An 11,728-nucleotide genomic window follows, 5' to 3' on the forward strand; every position below is an offset into this window, starting at 1 on the left:
GGAGCCACAAAGGGAGGGTTAAGAGGAAGTGAGGTGGAGATGGGAAGGAGAGGAGGGAAAGGCAAGGGGAGAGAGGAGGAGGAAGAGAGAGAGAGAACAGGGGCTGGGAGGAAGGAAAAGGGGAAGTCTGCAGCAGGAAAAGGGAAGAGGAGGAGTGGAAGGAGGGTGGGTGGGGGCCTGGCTTCCCCACAGGTCCTCTCTCCCAGGCCTCTTTCAGCTCACTCACTGCACCCGCCCACCCTGTATCTCTTCCCCCTGCCCCCGCCAAGATTTGCTCTGCAGCCAGTGTCCTAGAACCCTGGATCTGCCCTCTCTGGACCAGTCCCTTCCTTGGGGCCACCCTGATGGGTGCAGCCCACACCCGAGAGGGGACCCACGGCAGGCCTGGGGTTTGGGGATCCCAGAACTCCCGGAATGGTGAACTGGCGAGTTCCGTGGGCTTGAGGCCTGAGCAACCAACCCACTGGCAGCCCACCCCCACCCCCCACCCCCCACCCCCCACCCCCCACCCCAGCGCCAGGCCCCCACAGTACCTGAAAGAGGAGTTTCCAGCCTCACTTTTGTTTTTAATGTTTTTTATTGTTAAATATAACATATATACAGAGAAAAAGCAATGATTTTCAAAGTACACGTCAAGAAGTAGTTAACAGATTTCAGAGCTTGTCCAGCCTCCTTTTTAAAACCTTCAGGCAGGGTACAGGTGACTCCAGGGAGTGGGAGCTCGGCTGACACGTCCCCAAGGGTCCCAGCTCCGGGCGTGGCGCTGCTTGGTCCTCTTCCTCCTCCTGCGACCCTCTCGCTGGGGCGGGCACCCTCCCCGGGTGACGTCCGTGGTCAGGGCCTGCAAAGTCGCCCCCGAATTGGCCATATCGTTGATCTCCTTAAGAACCTTCCAAGCATCCTGTCTCCCACAGGGCTTCGTGGGAAAGCTCCTGGCTGCGCTGAGACGCTTGGACTTTATCTTGGGGACGTCAGGGAACCACTGCAAGACCTGACAAGGCAGAAAAGTCAGGAAAGGTCTGGCCTCAAGGTGCCCGGCAGGTTGTCCCAGGGGCCTGGGTCTGAGCCTGGGAAAGTATGTCCGGCACAGACTCTGCCCCTGGCCCCAGCCCTGGGTCAGCTCAGCACACCCGGGTCCCGCCAGGCTCAGGACCCACCCCCACCGCCCCCAGTACTAGCACGTTGGAGCTGGCCTCACAGGCCCTCACGGGGCAGCCGCGTGCCTTCTCCATCCTTTCAGGACAAGTACCCAGGTCTCTTACCTGCCTGAAGAAGGGACTTGGGGAACCCAACAGAGTGAGTACACTCCAGATCACAGAACCACCCAGGGGAAGCCAACTCCCTGCAGCCTGGGGAGTGCCACAGCATGGTCATCTTCCCCCTCAGCCATAAGACATGGTAGGAAGCCCAGGCTAGACAGGAGATGGGCATGCCAGCCGACCAGACGCATGAGCAAGTAGTCACTTCTGGGCAGAGAGCTTTATCTTCTCTGGGGGTCCCTCCAGGCGCCCACCTGAGTTGGCCTGGGATTTCCACAGACCCCAGCAAGGACCTTCCCCCAGGCCATAAGTCACCCCACACCCCCAAAACCAGCCCCAGGTAGGGAAGGGGAGCAAGGCTACAGGGCCCTGGTTCAGTCCCCTGCCCGTGCCCCTGCACCCCTCCCTGCCCAAGGGATCACCCAGCAGGCCTGTCAAGGGTGTGGGACAGGAGGTCATCAGGGACCTTGCACCCCTGCACTCTGCCCCTCCCCACCCCCCAAACGGAGTCCCTGCAGAAGGTCCCAGGAAAGGGAGTGGCAGATGTCAACAGTGGGCCCATCCTCACATGTGATCCATCTCTCCCACACTATGGCTCCCTGTCCAGCTCCAAGACCCTCTGGCCTGCAGGTCCCTCTGCAAGTCTGGCCTCTCGCCCCCATCACTGAGTGAAGGACATGCCTGCCTCACTCAGCAGGTAGCTGCATGCTCCCGCAAACGTGTGCCAAGTGCACCTGTAGCCAAGTGACATTTGGGCCCTGGAACACATGGACCCTCCAAGAAAGACAAAGCCCCCCCTCCCCCACCCCCAAGCTGCTATCCCACTGGCTTCAGGTACAGCTATGGCAGGGGATGGGGCATGGAACCTAGGGACCCACAGAAATGCGTCTTCCCCTTGAGACTGGCCTGAGGTCTAGTCCAGGTCAGGCTCCAACTGCCCATGTGACTGTGGCCCGGGCACTGAGAGGATAGCTGGTAAGGATGGGACCATGTGTCAGCATCCTTCCTGCCTCCCAACACCCAACCCCATGCCGGGCTGCTGCCAATGGGATCTAGCAGACGTGGTACCAGGCATGGCTTGAAAAGAGCTTATCCACTGGAACTCCTCTCTCGTGCCTCTGTCATGGCTGTGAGGTGGTGCCCGAGCTGCTCCACTGGAAGGTGAATGCTGAGACTCAACCCCAGATTACCCCAGCCAAGGCCATGCCAGATGGGCCAGCAGCCAGGCAATACCCCGGCATGTAAATATGCCCCACCAGTGTTGACAGGGGACCCAGACCGGGTCCACTGAACCCCATAGTATGTGTGATTCCACATATCAGGTGGGAAGTTGGGGTCCTTTCCAGGATGGCACAGGCTTATTGGCGTTTGTACCCTTGGCCAGCCAGAGGGCCCTGGAAGATTCTTGGAGAAGCGTTCATGCCAAAATAAGCACCAAACAACTTCAGGGCTCTGCATCTGGTCAATTGCGAAGGTTCTGGACCCACGACCCAGGCGGCGGAGCGGCCCTGGGCCTGTGCCAGGGAAGTGGTGCAGGTCTATCCCCCAGAGGCTAGGGCTGTCCCTCTCTGCCATCCCCCCTGGACTCCTTAGAAGCCATCTTTCCCCGCTGACAGCAGGAAGTTCCAAGCCATAGACACCCAGTATTACTCCCAGGACTCAGGCTAACGCCTCTGCCTCTCCAAGCCTGGATGCCTTCTCCTGCAGCCCAACAGCGTGTCCCCAAAGAACCCAGGAGCCTCCCCAGTGATCCTCCGCTCCTTCCTGTGCTCCCACGCCCCACCTCCATCCCCTCCCCAAGCCAGCCCCTTCTGCTCTCAAAATGACCGGATTGAATGCCTCCATTGACTAGTGGGCATTGAGTTTTCACCTCTCTGGACCTCAGTTTCCTCACCTGTAACATGAGGATAATAAAAGCCCCTCCCTCCACAGGTCCTGAGGATTCAAATGCAGATCACAGGGCCCATGGCAGAGGCTTGAGTAAGGGTCTTCTGCCAGGACAAATGGAAATACACACCAATAAAGCACATGTAGTCCCCTGCCATGCAAAAATGCAAACTGACACCAAAAACTCTTACAAGAAAGCATAGGCAAAAATCCTCAGGACCTTGTAATAGGCAATGGATTTTTAGATTTCACACCAGAAGCATAAGCAACAAAAGAAAAAATAGATAAAATGGACTTTCTTGCATCCAAGTACATTATCAAGAAAGTGAAAAGACAACTGACAGAATGGGAGAAAATATTTGGAAACCATATATCTGATAAGCGTCTAATATCCAGAGTATATCAAAAAAAAATCCCCACAACTCAACAACAAAAACGAAAACAGCCCAATTTAAAAATGGGCCATGGATTTGAATAGACATTTCTCCAAAGAAGATATTCAAATGCCCTATAAGTATATGAAAAAGTGCTCCACATCATTAGCCAGCAAAGAAATGCAAATTAAAACTACAAGGAGATACCACCGCACATCCCCTAGGCTGGCTATCATTAACAATTTTTATAAAACTGAAAATAAAAAGTGTTGATGGGGATATAGGGAACCAGGAGCCTTCATATGTTGGTCAGAAAGGAAAACAGTGCAGCTGCTCTGCAAAACAGTTGTCTGTGCCTCAGAAAGTTAAACAGAGAATTACCATATGACCCAGCAATTCCATTCCTAGGTAGACACCCAAAAGAACTGAAGACAAGGACTCGGGCAGATATTTATGCATCAAAATTCATCAGTGTTCATCGCAGCACTATTCACGGTAGCCAAAGGTGGAAGCAATCCAAGAGTCTGTCCACAGATGAATGGATAAACCAAATGTACTCTATCCATGCAATGGAGCATTATTCAGCCATAAAGAGAAGTGAAATGCAGGCACAAGCTGCACATGAATGAACCTTGGGGACATATTGTTGAGTGAAATAAGCCCGACAGAAAAGGGCAAATCTTGTATGATTTCTCTCATATGAAATACTTAGAATAAGCAAATCCATTGAGACAGAAAACAGGAATAGTGGTTACAGGGATGGGGGAGGGGCATGGGGAGTTCTTGCTAAATCAGTGTGAGTTTTGGTTTGGGACGATGAAAATAGTCTGGAAATAGACAATGGTAACAGTTACACAATCACAGTTTCACAGACTCATCAATGTACTTAATGTCAAAGAATTGTCCCCTTAAAATGAATTTCATGTTATTTTTACATTTTATGATTTTCATCTCATCACAGTTTAAAATGTCAATTAATTTTTTGTAAAAGGAAGGGCAACTGCTATTATTGTCATCACCACACCTAGTTTGGAGGGCTTTCCAGAAGGACCTGCGCCACTCAGGGAGCTCCACATCTTGCAGGAATCGGTACAGACCCAGTTGGACCAAAAGGAGCTGAGTCCTCCATGACTGCACCAGACTTCAACCATAAAATGGGAAATAATGCTTTCTCCTCTCTGGACCACCAGGACAGGTGCTGTGAGGACCCCCCGAACAGCTCCTGAGACCATCTCGCCCAGGTATGGTGAAAGGCCCACCTGGGAGCGAAGCCGATGCAGTGGAAGGTAGGTGAGCACTGAAAGCCAGGGGAGGTGGGGCCTGGCAGCATCTACTGAGCACCTGGATACAGCTGTGCCTGAAGTCATGGCTCCCCCCTGAACTTTTCACAACTGCCCCTGGAGCCAAGACATTCTTTTGTAGCTTAGTTTAGTTCAGATTGAGTTTCTGCCAAGTACAAACCTAAAGCATCCAAACCAAACACAATCGTGGGGGGGTGGGGAAGTTTCCCCTAGATGGGCCTCTCTGATGGGGAAGCCCTTTGACTTATTGGCCTGGCAGGGCCTTTGGGGAGAAAGGAAGAGACCCAGATGGTGGGCCTCTGAAGTTCCAGAAACTCCTAAGAGCAAGGGTTCCCAGGCTGGCCCCAAGGGCAGGGATAAAACCCTGGCTCTTAGTACCAGGAGTGTGTAGGGGGCCTGGCCCCAGCCCTTATTGTGGCTTACAGAGCTCTGCCCATAGTCACTTTTCTTCACAACAGGCTCCCAGGGAGGTGCGGACAGATGTTTTTCCATTTCATGGGTAGAGTGGAGGCACAGAGAGTACATGCAACCCGCCGAGGTTGCACAGGACATGGTAAAATGAGTATGAATCCAACAGGCTCATGTTGTGTGACTCTGAGTCCCATGGACACAGGCCCCTGCCTGCTCCAGAAGGCCCTGTGAAAAGAGCAGTTGCCCCATGCACCCAGAGTGCAGTCCCCACTGAGGCAGAGTGACTACAGAAGCCCCCCACCTCGAAAGCCTGGCATGGACCAGGGCAAGGAGGAAAGGGAGGGCTCCCCAAAGGACAGATGGCTCAGAACAGGGCTGTGGGGAGACATCAGTGAGCACACTGCCCTCCCCCAGGGTCCTCTTTGCCTGCTGTCTCCATGTCCCCAGCAACACAAAACGAGAAGCCATCTCCCTGCCCAGACTCTCTCCTCGCAGGACCAACCACAAGCCTCATCTCCCCTCACTAGCACCCAGCCCTGGGGAGTCTACCTGTGGCCATCCCCAAGTTTCCAGCAGAGCCTGAGGCCCTCCTGTCCAGGCTGCACCCATCACACGGAGGGGCTGGGACCAGCACAGCTGAGACTTTGTTGCAGCTGCATGGCCCGTTCTTATCCTTTGGCCCTGGGGAATCACAACCGATCAGATTTCACCACCGGGATATTCAGGGCAAAATCTGCAATTGCACCCCAACCCGTGTGGAGGACAGTGTGGTTGCATTGGTCCCTGACCTACCTGCCTCGCTCCCTTGCTTTTACTTTTTCTTCTGTGGTGCCCTGTGGTATTCCATGGCTTCCTGGAAACAGTCTGAAATCTCCTTTGGAACAAGGCTGGGTGTAAACACACATGCACACAGACACACAAATGCGCATAGGCACATATGCACACACCTATACACACACGCACACCTTACATTGTCCTGCATGACATGGTTAAGGTAGCACATTCTTTCCTTAGGTCTGCCTCTCAGTTAAGGAGACTGACCCTCGGATTATCCACATTCCTGTAAGATGTGGAGTTCCCTGAGTGGCGCAGGTCATTCTGGAAAGCCCTCACTGACTGCACCCTCCCTTTTTCCAGAGACAGTCAGGTGTGGAGAGGAGACAGTGACGTGTACCTCCCCCAAACACACACACACACTCACACACACACCAAGCCTCAGGGCTTGGAGCAGGGTCTGGCCCTCATACAAGAAGCTGGGCAGCCCAGAGCCCAGACCAGCTCCAGGCAGGACCTGAGACCCGGGGCAGCCTCTCCCAGAACCCCTCTCGCCAGATGTGGCCCATCCCCTAGAGGGGACTGGCTGAGCACCAGGGAGCACGGCGGATGCTCAGTTGTATCTGCACTCGTGCCAAGAACAAGTCAGAGCCAAGCCGGGCCTAAGGGGTGGGTGAGGCCAGAAAGCAGAGGCCCAGGCTGTGGCAGGAATGGGGCCAGGCAGGACCAGCACAGGGGTACTTTTTGCCCTCCAGTGGGGATCTCACCAGCCCCAGAGCAGCAGGCAGAAGCAGAGCAGAACCTTCTAGAACCTTCTGAAATTGTAGAATAACAGCAAGGGGGAGGCATCAGAAAATACTCCCCTAACCTCCTCACAGTGCAAATGAGGCTAGAGGCCCAGGATCACAGAAGTGGCCTGGCTATCACCTCCCAGGCTTTCTCCTTTCCTTGGCCAGGAGCCCCAGACCTCCTCCAACCCCGGAATGCTGCCAAAACACCCCTGGTCTGTCCAGCCCTGGGGGCCCCGACAAGCTTTCCTGGCCAGGCTCCCATACTACCCAACTGCCCCACGTCTACCCAACGTGTCTCACGCTCCCGGGAGGGTGCCCAGCTGGGACTCGTCGTGGGAAGAGAGAGGGAGACCTATTGTCTTTGGGACACCTCTCAGATCCCCAAGCCCTTGGCTACCTCCAGCCCTGTCCACCAGCTCGGCCCTGGCAAGCTCGAGTTAGGAAGGGTGGGAGGAAGCGTGGAAAGAAGAAATTATTCCTTAAGCAAACGAAAAGCATAAACACTCATGGGAGGCCCCGGTTATCCGTGGGAGGACCCGATTATCCAAGGAAGGGAAACAGATTGGCCCGGTTGCCAGGTGATGGTGCATTCAGCAGACGCCGCACCCAAAGAGGGACTCTAGTCTGTATGTGGCTGCTGTCCACTCACACCCGCCTTGGCCCCTGCTTCCAGCACCCACCTCACCCACCCCCACCTGGCTCGCTGCTGCAGGAGGGCAAAGGGGCAGCATGAAATGTCTCGAAATTCTCCCGGAACAAGGAGTTTTCAGTAAGTCCACACTGCACTCGTTTATTCTTTTCACAAGGGTTTATGGGCGCCTCCTGGGTGCCTGATTCCAGTTAGTTGCTGCAGAGGATCCCAGCTGGGCCGGCAGGGAAGGCGGGTCTGGAGGGGGAGGTAGAGAAGAAAACACTTCTCTGAGCTGAATGTATGCATAGGCTGAGCGGGTGGGGGTGCGGGTTTCAGCTCCTGCTGTAGGGTGGGGCAGGGCAGACCCAGGGGCCAGCTCTGGGTGGAGATGACGGCAGGGGAGAAAGAGGAATGGGAGCTGCCAAGGAGAGGGAGATGGACAGAAAGAACAGCACGCGTGGAGGCTCAGAGGTAGGGGAGCACCTGGGAGCTCCCAGAGCACCAAGAGGCCAGTGATAGTGGGGGAGCCCTGGGGTCCACGGTCCAGGAGGCTTGAAGCCCGGGCAGGGCCAGGTTATGACAAGGCTGAGCAAGGTCAGAGCCCATGCACACCTGAGAGGCTCTCCCCTCTCTGAGACGCCATGGTGGCACAAAGAACACCAGGGCCCACCCCACCGCAGTGAGAAGCTCCAGTGGCCATCTCTCTGGGCATTTCTCAAATTTCTCGCTGGCAGGGAGACCGAGGCTGTGCCCTCCTCACCTCCATCCAGCAAACCCCACACAGGGGCAATGAGTTGGGGGAGGAGGGGCCGGAGTGTCAGAGCCTAAGGCAAAGGCCCACCAGCCCCTCCCTCTAGTGGGAGGATGACGTCCTGAGGATGGGCCCCTGTGACAGCAGGTCTAGGAGCAGGTAGGCCCTCTGGAGCCCAGCCCTCGTCTGTCCCTTTCCCTGGCCGCTCTCCAAGTTGCTCCTGGATGCCAAATGGACCCAGTTCCATTTTTCCCTCCTTTTCTTTCCCCTGCCCGCCCTCTACTGGAGCTCCAAGAGGGCAGGCAAGAAGCTGGAGTGGGAGGCCCGGCCAGGCCAGGGTGGAGAGCAGCCCCAAGTCCCACGCAGATCCCTCCAAAGCAGAGTCTGCCAGCCCACTGGAGCCCAGAGCTCCATGCAAGGCCTGGCACTCCTCTGGGGCCCAGGGCTGGGGCTAGTGCTGGGCCTTGAGCCAGAACTCTCACTCCCGATCCCTGGGACAGGACGGGGCGGACAATGGGTAGGGAGGCCCCAGCTCTGTGGTGAGCTCTGGTACTGCCTGCAGGACAAGGGGAAAGTGAGAGAGAGCTTAGGAGAAAAAGAGGAGAGGGAAGGAAGTGCAGGGAGGCAGAGCACTGACATAGGGTCACCAAGCCCAGCTCTGCGCCCAGCAGGTGGGGGGCAATACAACCTGGATCTTTCGTCTGACCTCACCTGCACAAGTTGCTGTTGGAGCCAGATGGGCCTGAGCTCTGGGTCTAATGTTCTGGAATCCCGAGGTATCAGGTGTAGCCTGTGAGTCCAAGGAACAGGAACAGATGCTCCAGAGCAACCAAAAAGGCAAACAACAAAGGCTGCTTCCCGGGCGTCCCTGGGGCTAGAAGTAGGGGTCAGGGTACTGCTGGGTGGGGCCAGCCTTACTTCTGCCCCCAACCACTCCTTCCACACACACACCCAAATACACACACACTACACACACACACACACACACACACACACACACACACACACACACCTCCAGACCCTAGGCAGCACAATAGTTTCTCCCAGCCCAAAGAGGGCTTTTCCATTTTCTGAAACTAAATGTGGGACAGATGGGGAGAAGGGGGGCACTGCTCCATGGCTCCATTCCAACTCCTGCTTGGGTGAGGCAGGGACAAGGGCCCTAAATGGGTACTTCCAGAAATCAATGAATCAGGGCTGGAGAATTTGTTCAACAAAAATTGGGACTCTCCCACCAACATCTCTGACCCCTACTCAGGAGGGAGCAGCCCCAGGACCCCCAAAACTCCCCTCAGAGGCTTGCTAAGTAAGAAACTTCCCTCCCCACCAAAAGCAAGGAAGGAAGGGATATGACCTGCTAACTCAAGGTTCCTTGCAGAGGGGGACAAGCAGAACCACCCCCCAGACCAGCTGGGATCGTGGAAAATTTCCTAGCCCACCCAAAAGGCCCCTACCCTGGGAGAGAAGGGGTTGTTTGCAAGTGCTGAGAACAGGAGGGCTGTAAGGCTGGCTTAGCTCTGGGGGAAGCCCCAGGCTTGCAAACCCCAGGGCCCCTGCCCCAGGCAGCAGTTGAGAGAAGAAGGGCCACAGTCGCGCGCCCCCGGCCTCCCCGCGCGTACACACACACTCAAGGGTTTTACCTGCTGGAGACGCAGATCCAGAAGGGGACTTCCCGGGGCAGAGGATCCAGCCAGCGCCACGAAGACCAAACCCGAGCAGTGACCAACGCGCAAGGCGGGGCGTCTACCCCGCGCCCGCTGGGTCCGGCCGACTGGGTCCGGGGTGGGGGCTGCTTTCCCCCGGCAGACTTCATGCACCTTCCCTCGCCGCCGAGAGCAATTGCACCCTCGCCCCAATCCGGCCCGGCCAGCGCCCACCTCTGCCCCGCGCGCGAGCGTTGCTCGGTCCCGGAAAGAAGTTAAGCGGCGGCTCCCAGGGCGTGTTGCGCACGGGACCCTGGCAGTAGCTCAGGACTCGGGCTCAGTCCCCGCCGCCCGAGACAAGTCCCCGTGACTCCGAGGGTGGCTCGGCCTCCCGGAGAGGGGTGAGAAGGGAGAACCCTCCCGACGGGACCCAGCCTCTCCCTGTGGGGTACGGCGAGCTGAGGCGCAGCGGGGCTTGCTCGCGCTTCGGGACACCCCAGGTCAGGGCACATCCCCGCCCCCGCCGCCGCCGAACCCAAGTCGCCCGCCCCGTACCCCGCGCAACGAGGGACCAGAAGGTCTCGGACGCGGCGGCAGGGCCAGCAAGGGCCCCACGGAGTTCGGAGGAGCTCCCCCCCCACCCCGCTCCCCTGGAAGCCTCAACCCACATTCACAGTTGAAAGTACGCACTTGGCGCGTCCCGGCGCCTCCGCGGTGAGTCGGACAGCCGCGCTCCGGGTCGGCGAAGGTGGCTCTCAGTTCGGGCGCTCCAGTCTCGAAGTTCCCCGGGCAGACAGCAACGTCCGGGGACGCACGGGACGGGGGCGCCCGGCGGCCGGGGCTGCGCGAGGCGAGGCGAGCGGCGAGAGGGGAGCGCTCCGGCGTTCAGGCAACAGCTACCCCTAGTGGGAGAGCCGCCGGGGCCGGCGCCGCCCCGCGCCCGCTGCCCCGCGCCGGGGCACTCGGGGTTCTGCTGGGGCCGCCAAGCCGAAGCGGCTCTCCCCAGGCCGCCCAGTGTCCCTACGCCCGGCGCTCACCGCGTCCGCGGTCCCTGCCCTCCGCGCCTCCCTGACGGGCTCCGGCGGCCGCTGACCCGGGAACGGCGGTCCCAAGCGGGCACGAGATGGGACGGGGCGGGCACGGCCCCGGCGGCGCGGGCTGCGGCGGACCGCAGCGGCGGCGGGCAGCGGCGGGGGGCGCGGAGCGCGTGGCGGGGCGATGAGGGGGGCCGCCGTGTGCGAGTCGCGAGTGTGAGCGCGCGCGAGAGGCGGGCGGACGGGCTGGGCGCGGGCTACGGGAGGCGAGCGGCGCCCGCGGGTGAGCAGAGCAGGCAGCTGGGGCCCAAAGTTGCCTCCTCGCGGGCGCCGCGTCCCTCGCGGGGCGGGAGCCGGGGCCACTGAAGCGGCGGCCGCGGCCGGGGGCTCCCGCAGCACCTGGGCAGCGGCCCCTCAAGCTCGGCGGCAGCGTGGGCGGCGTTGGCGGCGGCGCGCGGGAAGCGAACCGGAGCTCCGGCGCGGCGCGGCTGTGGTCCGGTAGCCCCGCTCAGGTGCGCAGCGAGAGGGGACGCGGGCCGGATCGGGACGCGGGGTCCAGGGCCGCGCGCAGCGCTCGCGCTCTCGGGAGCACCTACGCGGCCAGCTCTCCATCCTCGGGTCCCGTTCCCTGTCCCGGGCGGCAGCCGCGGCCGGGGGCCACTCCCCCCGTCCGCCCCTGAAAGTCCGCTGCGAGGCCCAGGCCCGCCCCTGGCCGCCCCGCCCCGGGCCCGGGATTTCTAGGGCATTGGCCCGACCGCGGGGCGATCCCTCCGGGCTCAAGTTGCAAGGGGGCGGGCCGGGGTGGGAGGTGGAGTCTCCCGCCAATTGAAGCTTCGGCTATAAATCGAGCTCTCCGCACCGCCGAAGCCCAG

At 58.9% G+C, this 11,728-nt stretch overlaps 1 protein-coding gene across 4 annotated transcripts; it reads right to left on the bottom strand.

Annotated features, from left to right (window-relative positions):
• Positions 1 to 587: 587 nt before the first annotated feature.
• Positions 588 to 10,624, bottom strand: LOC143651551 (uncharacterized). 4 transcript variants are annotated; one of them, XR_013160035.1, is made up of 4 exons: positions 10,513 to 10,624; positions 8,891 to 8,969; positions 7,493 to 7,683; positions 588 to 991 (listed from the first exon to the last, which is right to left on the bottom strand). XR_013160035.1 is itself a non-coding variant. In XM_077122348.1 (3 exons), the coding sequence occupies exons 1-3, from the start codon at positions 9,990 to 9,992 to the stop codon at positions 686 to 688; spliced, it is 558 nt and encodes a 185-aa protein (XP_076978463.1). In that variant the 5' UTR covers positions 9,993 to 10,357; the 3' UTR covers positions 588 to 685. The 4 variants fall into 4 exon arrangements, 1 of the variants encoding a protein (XP_076978463.1); XR_013160036.1 differs by lacking the exon at positions 10,513 to 10,624 and adding an exon at positions 9,820 to 10,357 and having other exon boundaries at positions 8,891 to 9,053; XR_013160034.1 differs by lacking the exon at positions 10,513 to 10,624 and adding an exon at positions 9,820 to 10,350.
• Positions 10,625 to 11,728: the final 1,104 nt, after the last annotated feature.

Source organism: Tamandua tetradactyla, chromosome 12 (genome assembly GCF_023851605.1).
Source record: "Tamandua tetradactyla isolate mTamTet1 chromosome 12, mTamTet1.pri, whole genome shotgun sequence".
Lineage (NCBI taxonomy): Eukaryota > Metazoa > Chordata > Mammalia > Pilosa > Myrmecophagidae > Tamandua > Tamandua tetradactyla.